Genomic DNA, 17556 nt, shown 5'->3' with positions numbered 1-17556 from the left:
GGGTACTGCATGAAATAAAACCCAAGCCACTTGAGACACTGTCCTGGTTGTTAATGTCAGCATCCTACCTGTTTGTCCACATTGGTCAGACTGTCCTATGGAAATCATGGTTTCCACACCTGAGTTTCTACACATCTTTTGGGGTAAAGCTGGGATAGAGAAAAGTATAAGTGTGCTTTTTTTATCAAATGATACAATGGATCATCTAGTTTCCAAATGTTCCTAGCTGCTTGAAAGAGAAAAATTTTCTGCTGAATGAAAACCCTGAAAGAACTACTTGAATGGATTTCTCTTGGGTGTATGGGCTGGCACCCTGAAGCCATAACAGAAATAACTTTCTTGCTGGCCCGATGAGCCTTTTGTGAACAAGGATCCTTCCTTCCTCTTTCCCTTTCTTTTGTGTCTTTCTTTTTTGGTCCTAAATATAAAAGCAATAAAGTCATCTCAGTCATGGTCATTGGAAAGGTTTTTTATACCAGCTGACATAAAAATCCTATTTTAGTTGTCAAGTCGACATTTAAAAATTCTGCATTACTCTCTTTCTTTATGTCTTTGGAAATGTGATCTTTAAAATGCTATGTTGTCTTTTATACCATTTAAATTTATATCATATTTAGTTGAAGAAGAGGAGATACATGCATAATTGTAAACTGTGAACTATTTTCAGAACTGATAAACTTAGAGTAAGTTAAACCCTAGATTTTTAGTAGGTTACTCCACAGTGGAAAGGCAGTTCCCCTTTAAGCTTTGTGAGAGCTGCTGCTTTCTTGGGTAGCCTCTTCTCTGGGGAGGAGAGACTTCATCCTGCTCAGTGTGAAGCCTATTAGTACTGTGAGAGGTAGCCAAGGCTCTCATGGAAAATACTTCATATCCTAGGTTGACACACAATGATTATCAATTTGCTTGCTGCTTACTGTAATACTGGATTTTGATAGAAAGCTTTCATTAAGCAGATAGAAATTGTGTCATTGGAAACATGATTTTGAGGCATTTTGGTGGTGCTCTGAGATGCACACATGAGGGCCATTCATCATTCCATCAAATGGCAAGCAACGTGGAAAACAGAATGTTGTTTCCATGTGTGTCTTGGTCATCAAGTGTTGATCTTGACAGCTGTCCATTGCTTGCTTCTCTATGTGCTAATATCTTTTCATGCCTCAGACTCTGCTTCTCCTACTTCTTCTTAACAGAGACAGGGGTCTGTGTAGGTATACATGCATGTGCCTGGGTGGATGACCTAAGGAAAGATTTTCTTTAGAAAGAGGAGTTAAGGGACCCAAGAACCGCCCACATATTAGCTGTATCTTAAGGAATGTTATCTAGTTTAGGATACAGTTTTGTCTCAAAACATCTTTCAGATGATTAGCACATTTTGATTGAGAGCTGCTATGGTTTAGATATGGTTTGAGTTTGTTTCCAAAAGTTTCATGTTGTCGAGGGTTGGTCTGCTATGTGGCAACATAGGAGGTGATAAAACCTTTAAGAGGTGGTCCTGGTGGAAGACTTAAGATCATTGGGGACATGATCTGGCTTCCTCTTTGTAGATGTGATCTTGCCCTATTGAATGTGCTCCTGCCCTCTGCTGTGAGGTTCTCACCAGAGCCGAGCTGATGCTGGTGCCAGAATTATGAGCTGAAAAAAGGCCCTGTTCTTAGAAAGTTAGACTGCCTCGGGTATTTTGTTACAGTAACAGAAAAATGGACCTAATATGATCTGACACATTTCCTATTATGTCTTTGATATGATTTGGTTTTTTAAATTATTTTTATTGGTGAATTATAAGTATATATAATAGTGGGATTCATTATTCCATATTCATACATGCACATAATTTGATCACTCTCATTCCCTGGTACCTTCCCTTGCCCTTCTTTTCTCCCTCCCCTGACCTACTTGCTCTATTTTACTGATCTCCCTTCTGTCATTATCATTCTTATTTTTAATTTGTGATTATAATTACATATATGTATGTATCTGTATATATATATATGATTCATTATATATATATTATATATAGACATAGCATATACACAGACATAGCATAATTCATGAGATCATTTTTTAAATTCCTTTTCTCTCTTTCTCTCTCTTTAGCTTCCACAAATGAGATAAAACATTTGACCCTCAATTTTCTAAGTCTAGCTTATTTCATTTAGCATAATTTTTTCCAGTTCCATCCATTTACTAACAAATGCCATAATTTTATTCTTCTTTATGGCTGAATAAAACTCCATTTTGTATATATGCCACATTTTCTTTATCTGTCCATCTCTTGGTGGACATCTAGGCTGGTTCTATAACTTGACTATTGTGAGTTGCATTGCCATGAACATTTGTGTGTATCACTATAGTATGCTGATTTTAGTTCTCTTGGATAAATACCATGGAGTGGGATACCTGGATCAAGCGATGGTTCCACTTTTAGTCTTTTGATAATCTCCCTTAGATTAGATCTCAATTTTTTTTTGCTGATTTCTTACTGGCTATCATAGTTAGAACCACCCAGTACTTCCAGGAGATCCTTCAGCAATCTTGAAGGAAGGAATCTGGTTTAAGTGGTTGCTATCTTTAAATAGGCCCAGGTGGTATCATATTTTCCTTTCAAGGTAATGCTCCTTCCTAGTAATTACATTCTTAGCTGCCCTGAAAAGGTTGAAGGATTAAAAAAAAAAAACACAAAAAAACCAAGAAAACCTATTTTTAGAAGCTGAAACCAGAACCATGCTTTGGCAATGATGGTGAAAAGACCAGTAATTTAGGCCTTGCAGCTTTATATTCTCTCAGAGTGCTCAGTTCACAGTCCTATTTTTAGAAACATAGAAGCTGGTTTTTATGCCTGCCTGGAAAATATTCTGTAGTAGAGTGGAGTTATCTTTTATAAAAGAACTTGGAAATAGTAAAAATAATAATTTAGATGCCATTAAGTCAATTCAAAGTTAAAATACTTTGTGTAGTAATTGGAAAGGATGGTGATAAGAAAATCTGCTATAACCTGTGCATCCCCAAATAAAGGATGAGAATCAGGTTGGTTGTGACTTAAACTCTTCCTAGTTGAAAAACATCCACGGAAACACTTTAGGATAAAAATGTTTTAAAAATGGATTTGACAGCACGGGAGGCCGATGTAACTTAGCCCATATGTCTTTTTACCCTAGCTGCTGATATTTTGAGGATATACCCTTTTCAGTCACTAAGAAGGAGGATTTTATCACAACCCTAGTTTTTAAAGTTTTTCTCCTCTGTATAACTTACTTATAAGCTATAATTGTAAAAAGAAACATACATTATGAATCATTTTTTTCAAATCCAAAGTTTCCCCCATTGTTGGTATCAGGTATCTCCTCTTTTTAATGTTTTTCTTTTTTCATTTCTAAGGAGTTAAGTTTACTTTTAAATTACTCTGAAGATTTTTAAAAGATTTTTTTCCTTTATTAAAAATTTTTTCCTTAGTGGTCCTCACTGAGGGGGTCTCATGCCTGGGTATTCTCATCCTTGTCTTTGGTGGCAGATAGATAGGAATGAAGGGAGGCATCCATTGGAAGAGGTGAGCTGATAAACCTTCAAGAGCTCCAACCTCATCCATGGATAAAAAATGGCAAAACATTCTTTTTTTAATGCAAATTCCATCTCATAAGCAACCATGTTCCTTAACAGGAAAATATACTAGAAATTCATATGGCAAATATACCATGTCCCCCGATATGGCAAAAGGCTTTACATCCAAGTCCTCTGTTTCTACTGACAGCCCTTCTTCCTGAGGCCCTGAAGGTCCCTTCCCACCCTTTTGAGTCACTGTGAGTAATTAGGACAGAAGAGAGAATGCCCCATTTTCAATTAATATTTCTAGGAGATGCAGTCTTTGGTTAAGTTCATTTGTCTTTTTCAGATATGTGCACAAGTGTCAAAACCATACTAGAAAAATGACTGCTTATAGTAGGAAATCATTATTTTGATTTTGATATTTTCTGTCTGTGGGTATGTCTTTGTAATTAGGTTAGAAAATATGAAAATGATGGAAATTGCTTAGTCTCAACAAGAATGAAAGGAACTGAACATTTCCCTGCCTTCACAAATAGTGGAAGGATAAATTGTTAAAAAAAATTTTAGGGGTAATTTGGAATGTGTGTACAAATTTAAAATATATGTGCCCTTGGACCTAGCAATTTTGCTTCTAAGTGCATATAATAAGGAGAGAGTAAACAGATGGGAAAAAGTATTTGTGCCAGAATTTTAGCATTACTCACAATAATAAAAAAAAAGGAAAACAAGTATTTGTCAATAGAGGATTAGTTGTTGATAGCATTTCATACAAGGAAATATTGTGACACTGTTAAAGAACATTTCATGTTCTATTGACATTGAAAAATATTACACATGATTACATGAGAAAAGAGGACAGAGCAATGTGACATATAAGATGATTTCATTTTTTGTTATTAAAGTATATAAGAATATATACTTTGAAGTCTGGTTATAAGTTAAGTTGCTATTTATAGTAACTATTTTCAGGAGGGGGATCCTCTCATTCTAATTTATACATTTTTATGGTTTAGAATTTTATGGTTTAGAATTTTATGGTTTAGAATTTTACATGAACTTTCTTTCACCAAGAAAATAGTAAAGCAATTTTACATTCTGAAAAATGAAAGAATGTGCGAGTGTGGAGCAGGCAATGTGACCTCCACCTGTGTGTAACGCTCCTCTGGTGAGCGTGTCCTTGCAGTGTTTGCTGACAAGTACGTGATCTTTGCCATAAGCCATCTCCAATTTATTTTATGCGGCTTTTGCACCTCTTCCTCTACAGTGAGAAGATTGCTCACGTCTGGCATCGTGATTCAGGTGTTTCCACTACATGACCCTGAAGCCCTGAAGAAGCTTGAGGATACCTGGTACACTCGGTTTACTTTGAAGTATCAACCCATAGGTAGGTGCCAATACCTGTCTTTTACAGAAGAAGAGACCTGTAAAGAAATGTCACCATCCCGCAGTGGAGTCATCTACCTGGGGAAGATAATTTAGTGCTCTGCTAGACAGAAGATGCAGGATGGACCTATTGATTGGGGCATGAGGGCATGAAATGACCCCCACTTCACTTTAAAAAATGTATAATTTACTTGCAGTGATTAAAAAGGAATCTTTGGTGGTCTTTGGTAGTCTTTACTTAAGTTCTTTTTTCCCTTCCATTACAGACAGTATTCGTGGCTACTTTGGAGAAACGATTGCTCTTTACTTTGGATTTTTGGAGTATTTCACTTTTGCCTTAATCCCCATGGCTGTCATTGGGTTACCTTACTACCTGTTTGCGTGGGAAGACTATGACAAGTATGTGATCTTCGCCTCGTTCAACCTGATCTGGTCCACAGTGATCCTGGAGGTGTGGAAGCGTGGCTGTGCCAACATGACCTATCGGTGGGGGACATTGCTGATGAAGAGACAGTTTGAGGAGCCCCGACCAGGGTTTCATGGGGTCTTGGGTATCAATTCTATCACCGGTCGGGAGGAGCCTGTCTACTCCAGTTTTAAGAGACAGCTGCGCATTTATCTGGTCTCGCTGCCTTTTGTATGCCTCTGTCTCTATTTCTCTCTGTATGTCATGATGATTTACTTCGACATGGAAGTCTGGGCCTTGAGTCTACATGAGGACAGTGGGTCCGAGTGGACAAATATCTTGTTATATGTGCCCAGCATCATTTATGCCATCATAATTGAGATCATGAACCGCCTCTATCGGTATGCTGCTGAGTTTTTAACTTCATGGGGTAAGCCTTGATTTTTTTGTATTCACGTCTTATTTGCCTGTAAGAAATGTTTCTTAGGTTCTAGGACTCACAGAGCTGCCACCATGCAGTTATAGAGACAAGAGGAAAAATTCATCACCTCTGTGAGCTCTGATGATCTTTGTGTTAGGCTTATCACAGCTTTCATTTATTGAGTGTTACTTACTATGTTCTGGATGTCCAGCTAAGCACTTTATCCACAGTATCTTATTTTTCACCTCCTCAGGGCACTTTGAAATAGAAGTCATTTCACCATTTTGTGGATAAAAGATATTGAAAAACTTAACAAGATTCTAACAATAAACTGCAGAGCCAGGCTAATCCACACCTATCTGTCTTAAACCTGTGCTCGTAATACTGTAACAGTGTGTTTCATGCTGAAGGTAAAATAAATTAAAATTATCTTCATGATCCTAGGGCTAGTATCCTAAAATTGACTTGTCTAGTTCATTTGGGCACTGAGGACTGCTGTCAGCAGAGGTGGTTCTTCATGCATCTCTCTGTAGAAATGAGGAACTTGGTTGTAGTTTAAAAATGGTCTGAATTCACTCATTAATTGTTTATTCAAACAAATAAATATGCTATATTATTGCTTAGGAAGAAGTCTAGGCCTTAAATTCATGGATCATAAAGATGTTTTAAATTATTTTAATTAGTGATATAACAATAGCAGCTACTATGTGTTGAGGGCTTCCTTTTTGCTGGTTCTGATCTGAGGCTGTATGTTATTTCTGATTCTGACCCCAAACCCGGGAGGAGGGTGGTCTACCCTGTGTTATAGGCGAGGAGGCTGAGTGGCAAGAGGCTAAGTAGCTAGCCCAAGGTGAGGCCATGGCTGAGCAGCTTAATTGCTGTTCTAATCCTGGACAGTCCCCTGCCTCTGTGCAGGATAACACTCCCCTCAGAGTATCTCTTTTTGTTCTTTTGTTAGGCTATTGTGGGATCTGTACAATGTACCATGTCTAAGCAAGGATGGAAAGTTGAATTTCCATCTCTTCAGGTTACTCCCTGTAAGTCACCTGTCCAGAAAACTATAATGTCCTCCTCTTAGTGGTTATGATCAGTTTTGCCACTTGTCCAGGCCCTTTTTTTAGGTAGTCATTTATAAGATCATTTGCTGATGCTTCCCAAATTTCTTTTTAGCATTAATATTTAAAAAAATTCAGATCACATGATATTGCAGACCCATGAGGAATGTGTCCTTGCTTGGTGTTCTTGGTGGCAAGGAATGACCATGACCAGAAGCCTGGTATATTTAATGACTGAGGATCTGTGATCATATGTCTCTGCTCTGAGCAAAATCCCATTTTACCTCACGACAGTGCACCCATGTTTTTTTCTTATCTGAGAGAAATTATCTTTCCTTTTTAATATTTTAGAGAATCACAGATTGGAATCTGCATACCAGAATCATCTAGTTCTGAAAGTTTTGGTGGTAAGTAGAGTTTTTATGTACAAGTCCATCTGAATTTTGAAATTAATGGATACTATTTGGTGTTTAGGATTACAAATATGAAGAGTGACTTCTAATTTAAGATAAGTTAACCTGTTTTGTATAAATAGGCAAGAGGCAATTAATAAGCATGTGTACTTTTATGTTCAGTGACCTTATTACAAATGTGTATGTGGTGTGAGACTTTACAATATAGAGATTAGTAACGTAGCCCATTTCCAGTTATTAAATAAAAAAGAAACCACTTTCTAGACATGTTCGTATTTAGTAACTTCTTTGAATGTTTTCACCTTGAAAGCACCTCACTAGTCAGAGGGTTACCCCACCATCTGTGTCATAATGTAAGAATCCCTGAATTTGTTGCTGGAATGGCTCAAACACAGTCCACAAACTACACACTTCGAACTAGGGTCTTCGTTCTAGCCATAGAATCATCCTAAGAAGTTTGCCTGTCTGGTTTTTCAGTCCTTAAAAGATCAGAAATCACCATTAGGAGAGTTCCAGAAGTAGGTAAACTTAGGCAAGAGCAGTTAAGGAATCAGAAGACCTGTCATAGATAAAAATTCAGTAATTTGGCCATTAAAATAAGAGCAAGTGACTCTTATTGGAGACTGGGAGGCAGTACCCTAAGTGCAGGATGGCATCTTACAAAATCTCCAAAGGCCTGATTCGCATTATGAAATAATGGATATTTAAAATGTTGGTGAATCCAAAGGAAGTTGCATAATAAAGCAGAGGACCTCATATTATGTCGTTTTAGTTAGCTTTTTCATCACTGTGACCAAAAGACCTGATAAGAACTTAGAGGAGGAAAAGTTTATTTTGGGTCATAGTTTCAGAGGTCTCAGTCCATAGTCAGCTAACTCCGTTGGTCTGGGCCTGAGTGAGGCAGCACATCATGGCAGAAGAGCATGGCACAGGAAAACAGCTCAGGACATGACAAAAAGAAGCAGAGAGCTCAGCTCACCAGGGACAGTTTATAAACACCAGAGTCATACCCCAGTGACCTGCTTTCTGCTGTCACTCCCTACCTGCCTACAGTTACCACCCAGTTAATCCACATTTGTGGATTAATCCACTGATTAGCTCATACCTCTCATAATTGAATCATTTCACCTTTGAAAATTCTTGCATTGTTTCACACATGAGCTTTTGGGGAACACTCATATCTAAACTATAACATCCATTAAGAAGTTCACTTGAAAAAGACCACAAGGGAGCTTTTGCTCGAAGAGCTGAAAGCAAGCATCTTTCTTAAAAAATTCAGTTATGTATAAGACTTTGTTATCTCTGGTAATGCCGGATATGATGCCAGGTGGCTGCTCTGTAAAGACCCACAAGTTTGAACCAGTTCCTCCTGCATTGTGTTTGTTATTCTCTCCCTTTCCCTGTAACTTTATAGAGATAGTGTTTGTCAGTCTTTCAGGCTTTGCTGTTCAACTTCCATTCTGACTTAGCATCCCTGTGCTGTGGCTATATTGATCTCACTGCTCATCATCTGGACAGTGTCCCAGTCCTAACTAGGCGCTCACTCTTATACACATAGCAGCCTCTTCCCCAGAAGGTGATGCTGTGCCATGGGGAGTAGGCAATTGGAGACTGGGAGGCAGTACCCTAAGTGCAGGATGGCGACAGGTTCTTGAGCCAGGGAACCACTTGAAGGAATGGGACTTTTTGTGGCAGAATCTCCCTGGCTGGTGCCCCTAGCCCCAGGCTGCCACTGTGCCTGGCAGGGCAGTGAAACTCATGCCTGTGCTGACAAAGATGCTTCCCAACTGGGCTGGTTGTTTTGACTGGTGTTGGTGCCGCCTGGCTACCCTGGTGTTTCCTGGAGGAAGGGAATCTTGGGCCCCTGAGCAGAAAGAGGCATTGGTATTTGTCCCTTGTTGTGATAGGCCCCCTTGCCAGAGCCACACAGCTTGCTCTGTTGTCTCCTGTGTGACTTCAGGTCTGTGGGCATGAAGAAGTTTCCAAGGTGAGGTTGCTTGTTGCTATGGAGTCTTTCTTGCCATGTTGCCTGCCTTCCATGGCATCTCTCTATGGGACAGGGAAGAAGGGTACTTCCCCTGCAGCTTACTGCTAGTGGGGCCTGATTGAAACCTCCATGCCCATACCTCTGGGCTTGCTGGCATGAATGGGACTCCCATTTGAATAGGGAGCAGTGAATCAAGCTAGCCTACCCAGTTCCTGAGATGAGGTTGCTGGGCCTTGGTTTTCCCTTGAATGGGGACAACTTAAACCTCATTAAATCCCACATTTTTCAATTCTGCAAATATTTCAACAAAACTGGCACAAATGTATTCGAATAGATTGGATTAATCTGGAGCTTATATGTGTGTGTGTGTGTGTATGTATATATATATATATAATGTTTGTTATTGTATAATCAGATACTTACATGATATGTATGTTATATAGCATATAATTATATTTATAATTGTACTCAGTTTTTACAGGTGTTCTACACGTCTGGGATGATGGGGTAAAATGGATTAGGATGCTGATGCTGTGCTGTTCCTCTGGTCCTGGGGTCCCCAACAGTTTACTTCTTCCTAGTGCCTTTCAGAGCTCTCCTTTGGTTTCCTCTCCTGTTATCCAGAGTTGATAGTGGTATTTAGTAAGAAGGCACAGGGAGGTACAGTTCTGTGCCTTGTTATCTGGAACAGAAGTTCCTCATTGTGTTTCTTAACGCTGTATTTAGGATTATAATACGGTACTGCAAAACAGTATTTAACATTGTCGTATTTTTTTGGCAGTTCAACTTTCTAAATTGCTTCGCCTCACTCTTCTACATCGCCTTTGTCCTAAAGGATATGAAGCTTTTGCGCCAGGTCAGTGTGCGTAACAGAAAAGAATCTGTTTTTTTAGGTCTTGGTTGGTTTCCTATATTCAGGTAGTTGTCTTCAGATTATTTTTATAAATAAAATCTTTCTCAATTTTGTATATTTCTAAGCCCAATTCTAAATATGAAAAACATTAGCATGCATGCCCTGTGAATCATTTTAAACTGATAAGAAATTAACCAATTTGCAAAATTAACCATAAAGGGCAATAAAAATCAGTTATGTGGTTCACTTCAAAGCTTGTTAAACCAGTCCCAACAGCCAAATATATTCATTAATTGAACTTCTGGGGTGTCTTAGGCAGGGGAGATTGGTATAACCTTAACAGGTCTTGCAAATTTTATTTTTAAGTTGATAAGTTGTTGAACTTTACAGATCAGTGGATCCTGTGCTGTGCTCTTTCTTTACTGAAATGTTTGGGAAAGTCCCATATTTATTTTGGCATCTTGTCATTTCTGGATCATGTAATAGTAGTGACTAAAAACTTGATTGCAAATTATGAATTTCTAAATTCTCATTTTGTACTTGAGCCAGTTATCAGTAAAGGGCCATTTCTTCCTGGTTCTAATATTCTGAGATGGTTTGTGAGTAGTGTCTGAAATCCTAGGATTCTTAATACTTACATGAAAGATTGGGATAATTTCCTCAGAAATTAAAAAATTTGTATAATCAGAGAAATTACAAGATTTTATAGTTGGGTGCTAATGGCTTACATAAATGTTGTTGCTCTTATCAACTATACTAGATACATTGCTACCTTTTAAAATTATTTTTGCAAACTTAGAAAGTTAAAAATAATGTATTTGGATTTGATTAGCTGAATGTATGGACCTTCTCTGACCCCACATAGTGGTGTATTATTAAGGTATGACTTCTTATTTCTTATCTTTAGAGAGTCTCCTTTAGTTATCAGAAGGGAATGAAGGAAGACTCTTTAAAAATCAGAAGTGTAGTGCCAGCACAGGTGATGTCAGATGGAAACATTCATTTCCACCTAGGGAAGGTGGAAATTGGTCCATCATCTCTGGAAACCACTAAGGTAGCTTCCCCAAGAACCTCAGCTCATTCCTAGTACATCATCAGAGATGTGATCAAGACTCACAGATGTGGGATATCCTATGAGAGCTTTTATAATAAGAACAATTGGAATTAAATTTAATTCAGCAGCAGTGTATAAGCTAAGTAAAAAAAAATTAGTGATATGGGAAAATGCTTTCAATATATTGAGAAAAGGAATATAAAAAAGCATGTATGTATAGGATGATTGTAGTTTAATTGTATATATGATTGGGAAATCTACCTCAAGTTGTGGTAGCAGTTCTGTCATGGTTATGGAAATATGAGTAGCTTTTTGTTTCTTTTGTTTTCTACTGCAAGGTGAGCATTTGCTAATTTTATAATTCAATTTTTTTAAAAAAGTTTTTTTTTTTCAAAGTTGTCAACATCATTTAGATTTTTATGTTGTGGTTAGGATGAGATGACAAAGAACACAGTTTCAGGTTACTACATTTTCCTATTGACTCAATTGGTTTATTTCTTATCATCTTATTTGTATTTTAATCTAAGTCTTTTCTGTGACAACTGTAAATCAGAAACACTTCTCTAACACATAGGTTTTCTAATGTTAGTTTTTATAACAGTATAATTTTAAGGCCTCATTTTATTTATTGCATAATTATATGTATATTATAGTTTTATTAAGCTACCTTGCCATGACTTATGTTCTTCTCTTTAGAGCTTGGCCACACTTCTGATTACTTCCCAGCTCCTTAACCAAATAGTGGAATCTCTTCTTCCTTATTGGCTCCAAAAGAAGCATGGTGTGCAGGTGAAGAGGAGGGTGCAGGCTTTAAAGGCAGACATTGATGTTGCATTATATGAACAAGTCATCCTGGAAAAGGAAATGGGAACCTATATGGTAAGTTGGATTATTGCTGAATTAAACATTACTGGAAGTGGATAACAGTTATGCTTGACTTCAACAAATGTCGTACACTCATTATCTCAGGTGAGACTATTTTATAAGTGTTTCCAGCCAGTTTCCTCTCTGTGAACCACTTTAAAGCTGAAAAGATGGGTCAGGGGTGTAGCTCAGTGGTAGTGCACTTGCATAGCATGCAGAAAGTAGGATTTGATCCCCAACCCCCACCCCCTGACAGTGAATTAAAATGCTTCCATCTTGGATCAAAAGTTATGCCCAATAACACCAAAGGGCAAGTTTAGGAAATTAATTGACAGTTTTACAGAGACAGGAGGTGGGAATACTTGCTCCAAAGATGACGGAGCAAGGGAGAAGTGACTGCCCAGAGAAGCAACAGCATTGCTTACTCTTGGCATTTCAAACTCATAGAAAATTCTCACTCAAGCAAAAGATTGAGGACCATTGCTGAAAATGGAATGCCAATGAGAAGATTAATTTTTAGTTTAAATTAGTGGTGTTGTAGATATAAATCAGTTCCTTTCAGACAATTTATTTTTAGGAACTATAAGAAAATTAGTAGAGATTTAGTTGCTTATAATATTTGAAAAGTCTAGCTCATAAAAATCTAGCCATGTATGCATAAACTTGTATTGTGCTCTACCTGTGTTCACTGTCTGTATTTGGTGGGGTGAGATTTTGGGATTACATTTCTTTCAGGGCTCTTTTTCATGCATTCTGTGCCTTCCGTTTGGGCATGGTAAAAGATCTATTTCTTGGTGAAATAGATCCCTCAGTAGTTCACTCAGTGAGGGTCAATTTTGTTAGACATCCGTAGTTTCATTTTTCGTGGAGAATAAGTTCATCTTTTGATTACTGAGTTCCTTGGCTGGCTTTCATAGTTTTTCTAATATGTTACAGAATTGTGGTTTTTATGTTCATCATCAGTAAGAGTTCTCCCTCTTCTCTCTGCTCACTTCTCCCTGCCTTATTTATTGCAGCTGTTTCCTGGGGCTCCCACCCCTGGTTTGCTGGGGATTCTCTATTTCTGGTCATGGAGCCAATAGTTAGCCGTCCACACAAACTGTAGTTCCTGGCTGCAGTTGTAACTTTTTTCAGCCTCCCTTTCAAGATGGGTGGGGGGTTGTCATTCTGCCTGGTTCCAGTTAAACTCCAGGGAGGGGTGCTCTCTGTTCTCAGTTCTCCTGCCTGACAGGAAGCAGATCTGAGCCACCTCGGCCTGCCTGTGGAGTTGGAGCCTGGCCATGTTCTGCCTTCCCATCTTGCTTTTATTCCATTTCTTACGTATGCACCTGTTTTTCTTGTTTCTGACGGGGGATATGTCTTTTGATTAAAATATCTATATACACAGTTGCATTTTCTGTCATTTCTGTGTTTAGGGGAGAAGATATAAAGTATAAATACACAGCACAATTAGAATGACAGTGCCACTTGTGCTTATATGTGAATGGCAGAGAACATGCACACAGAGGAGGAGTTACAGATGGGGAGCTCATGGATACAGTGGAGCTACCCTTTCTGAATGCCCATCTGCTGTGGGTTAAAACCCAGTCTCAGTTAAGTCACATTATGTCAGGATCCTCTTCTTGCTTGTACAAGGAGTAGTTCTTTGGGGGGAGCCAGATTTGTTTTTCTTCTTTCATGCTATTCCAGAAACTAACCCAGAAGTCTCTCCGTCATGCTCATCATTCACCCACCCTGCCCTGGAGAGACCACATTTTCCCAGCCTTCACCAGCTGCTCCTGGCTCTCCTTCTTCCTTCCTCTTGGTGCCTGCCCCAATCCTCACCAGCTTTCCTATTTTAAACTAAGCAAACCCCTCACCTCCTGTGTGGTTTGTCCTGTCTCTTTCTTGTCCCTCACAATTTCTTGAGATAAAATCTCCATATTATTGTCAGTGTCCTAATTTTCTTCCTATAATTCGTTAGAATCTGCTTTCGGCTATTCTTTTTCTCTGAAATTGGGTAAATGACATCACCCCCTAAAGTGCCCAAACCAAGCTCACAATGTCTCCAGAGAACTTTCTCCTCTTTTCCCTGGCTCAGTAAATGGTATACAATAATCCAAACAACACAGACCTGTGTGTACTGTTCTTACTCCTCTGAGAACTGCATGCAATAAGGTGACACTGCCAAGATCATAGATCTTGCCTCTTATGGCATTTCAGTCCAACTGACAATGCCTTTATGAAGGAAGGTGAAGGAGGCTCGTATTACCTGAATTTACTGCTTATGTGTGATAGCACTTCAGCTCTAGAATTACACTGAGATTTTGAAGAAAAGTAGAAGCTCTATGTTGTTAGTCATTGGTGACTAAATCAGGAACAGGGGTCAAGACTTGGTTTTCCCAGTTTATAGGCTTTCTGTTGTACAGCTCAGAGGATCTGTGATATGACATGAGAAGAACTGGTGTATTAATCTCCCTGGCAGGTCCTGGGACTGTAAGTGAACTCCAGGTTTACGGGGTTCCTTCTCAGCTTGCCTGTAGGGTCTTCCTGGTCTCCCATAAGTTCCCAGTGTACTCTCTCCACTGGAGCAGCATTAGGTATTTGTTTTCTTTAATGTATTTGGAGAGGAGAAATGCTTTGGGGCACATTTGTTCTAGATGATTGTTTCTGGTGCATTGACCCTTCCCTTGTGGTGTATTTTGCTCCTCACTGAAGTCAGAAAATTTAGGATTACATGTTCTGTGATTTCATCCTGACTGCCTGCATGAGTCTAAGATAATGTTGCCAAGCTTTGGGAAAAAGCAGTTTGGTTGAAATTTTTGAGAACATTATTGTAAAAGTAATACTTGCTCACTTACTATAGAAAACTTGGCAAATGCAGGATAGAACAAATAAGAAAAAGGAATTCTTCTTTCGTATCCACACCTAGGATGACCCACTGGCGACCCTGACCCCTGCTCCACCAGCTCCAGACTAGGGCTGTGCAGCTTCTTGGGTCTTCACTGTCCACTGCTGTCCTTTTCTTGAAACTGCTAGTTTTTACCCAACTACCTAGCCAAGGAAGGTTGAATTTTCACAATGCCGGCTCCACCCAGAACAATAATCGCCCCACAGTAAGTGAGCTGCTGTCTCTTAAGCATTAGTGAGGTTTGCCAAAAATGTAAGTGATGTCCCTTTTTACACTTAAATAAGTGTATTTTTCTAAAAAAAAAAAAAAGAAAAAAGAAAAAAAGAAAAAGAAAGTGTGGTATATATACTCAAAGAAATATTATGCAGCTTTAAAGAAGAGAGAAATTGTAGCATTTGCCAATAAATGGATGGAGCTGGAGAATATCATGCTAAGTGAAATAAACCAATCCCCAAAAACCAAAGGCCTGATGTTTTCTGTAATATGCGGATGCTTATTCACAATAAGGCGGGGGGCACTAGAGAAGAATAGTATTACCTTAGATTAGGTAGAGGGAAGTGAAGGGAGGGGAGGGGATGTGGGGATAGGAAAGATAGTAGAATGAAATAGACATTATTACTTTATATATTTTTGTGACTGTATGACCAATATGATTCTACAACATGTATACTCAGAAAAATGAGAAATGATTTCCCATTTATGTGTGATATGTCAAAGTATATAAATGTATTCTACTGACATGTATAACTAATTAAAACAAATAAAAAAATTAATTAAAAAATAATCAGTTATGTTAAAAATGAGTATATTTTTCCAAAGATATTTTATTTTTGTTAATGTTATTATTTTAATGAATTAATGAAAAAAATTTAAATTTGAGTTTTAATTTCAATATGATAAATATCGCTAGATAAAACTTGCATGAGAATGTCCTTAACATCCTCAGTGACGTTTAAGAGTCTAAGCTATAAAATTTGAAAACTGCAGATCCAGAATAGTCTCCCTCTCTCATGCTTGAAGACACTGACTTTTTTGAATCTGTTGTCCATTTCCTCATGAGGCCACTGTGAATGATGTTGGAGGTGCCCTCTCTTGTACCAGTCAGGAGACTCTACCCTTGACCCTTTGGTGGGGCCACTGTGCTTGATCACTTGGTTGACTTGCTGGCAGATTGTAAGGATTCTTTTTAATTTTATAATGAGTTATCCTTGGGTAGATACTTTGAGACTTCTCTGTTCCCTATACATGTCTTTAAAAATGTATTTTCTAATCATTGCTAGCATATGGAAATGCTGTTGAGTTTTGAGTCTTACCGAGCATGTTTGCTGAATGCTGCTATTCTTTCCAGTATTTTTTTCCTCAAATGTCTATTTTCTTTCTTTCTTCAGTTTTTGTTCTTTTTATTATATCTTTTAGGCTTATTCTCATGTTCACTGTAATTCGGAAAGAAGTGGTTATAACAGCAATATTTTTCTTGTTCCTGATTTTTGGTCTTCTCTCCATTGGGTGTTATATTTGTTCCATGTTGCTGGGGTATAACTTTTATCAGTTTAAAAATGTTTTCTGTTGCTTATTTTCTAAAGATTTTTAAAATCATGAACAATGTTAAGCTTTATCAAGGGTTTTTTATTGTTGTTGTTGCTTCTGTTGTGATTGTTATATTATTTCCTTAATTTATTAGTGTTTTTATTAATATGAGTACATTTCCTAATGGAACACCATGTTCAAATTTGAATGATTAACTATTTGTTCAGTGTTTTTATGTACATTGCTATGGTCAAGTATGCTAATATCTTATTTGGGGTTTTTAAACCATCAGCTCACAATTTTCCTTTCTCAGTCACTTGAGTTCATTACGGAAACCCTGTTTCAAACATAGAGCATTTAGCAGGCATTCAGTATAATACTTAATAAGGAACAGTGTTGGGAAAAGAACAGCCCAGATTCTGTGGTCTCTGCCCTGTGGCCTTCATTCTATGCTTTTTTCCTGCCATTCAAATCTACATTATATGAGTAAGCTCTGTGCAGGGAACTCTGAGACAAACAATGTAAGGAGCAAGTGGGGTGGGTCACTCCAAACCTGGAACTATATCTTCATACACTTAATAAAGTAGATATGTAAAATTAGCTATGGCTTTCACTGTCACAGTATTTTTAAAAACTGTTTTGTTCTTAAAGTTTGTACTTAAGTTCTTAGAATTGTCTTAGTTGGTCATTCCTAACTTTCCAGGGAATAAAGTAGAGAAGTGCCTTAGTTAATGTATTCTTATATTATGTGTGTATTTACTTTGTTAAACATGTATTTTTTTTCCTTCTTGATGTTGGGTTATCCTGGTTTGCTAAATTTATTGTTTCAAATGCACTCAGAAGTTTAAAAGTACTGATTCACTCAGAATCCCCTGGTGGGATTGAAACACAGAATAGAGAGCGCACTGCTGTGCTGCTGGGAAGGGCTCTGTACACTAACAATGCCAGAAGCCTGTGTGTGACTCCCAGAGCCTGCCCAGGAGCATCTGAGAGATACTGACTGCACATACCTACAAAGGCTTGACCTTTACAAGCTGGAATAGTATAATTTTGAATGCTGAGCATAGGATGTTAGGATTTCTTAAGACTGAACTATGGTAAAAATGGCTTGATTGCTAAAATTTTTACTCTTTCCCAACTTGTGATTTCTTCACTCTTCAAGG

General features: G+C 38.1%; 1 protein-coding gene and 1 non-coding gene across 4 annotated transcripts in view; both read left to right on the top strand.

Moving 5' to 3' along the window:
- Ano10 (anoctamin 10) overlaps positions 1-17556 on the top strand; it is a 180295-nt gene that overhangs the window by 20473 nt on the left and 142266 nt on the right. For all 3 annotated transcript variants that reach the window (XM_026408071.2, XM_026408072.2, XM_077795673.1), the window contains exons 5-9: positions 4805-4924; positions 5190-5759; positions 7157-7212; positions 9987-10061; positions 11809-11991. In XM_026408071.2, the coding sequence (XP_026263856.1) occupies positions 4805-4924; positions 5190-5759; positions 7157-7212; positions 9987-10061; positions 11809-11991 (1004 nt within the window). The remainder of the gene's footprint in view (positions 1-4804; positions 4925-5189; positions 5760-7156; positions 7213-9986; positions 10062-11808; positions 11992-17556) is intronic.
- LOC113196299 (small nucleolar RNA SNORD45) lies at positions 14207-14284 on the top strand. The gene has a single exon (XR_003302539.1). It is a non-coding gene; the product is annotated as a small nucleolar RNA SNORD45 (small nucleolar RNA).

This window comes from Urocitellus parryii, chromosome 3, assembly GCF_045843805.1.
Source record: "Urocitellus parryii isolate mUroPar1 chromosome 3, mUroPar1.hap1, whole genome shotgun sequence".
Classification (NCBI taxonomy): domain Eukaryota; kingdom Metazoa; phylum Chordata; class Mammalia; order Rodentia; family Sciuridae; genus Urocitellus; species Urocitellus parryii.
Note: the sequence above shows the minus strand (reverse complement) of the source record. Positions and strands in the feature narration are given on the sequence as shown.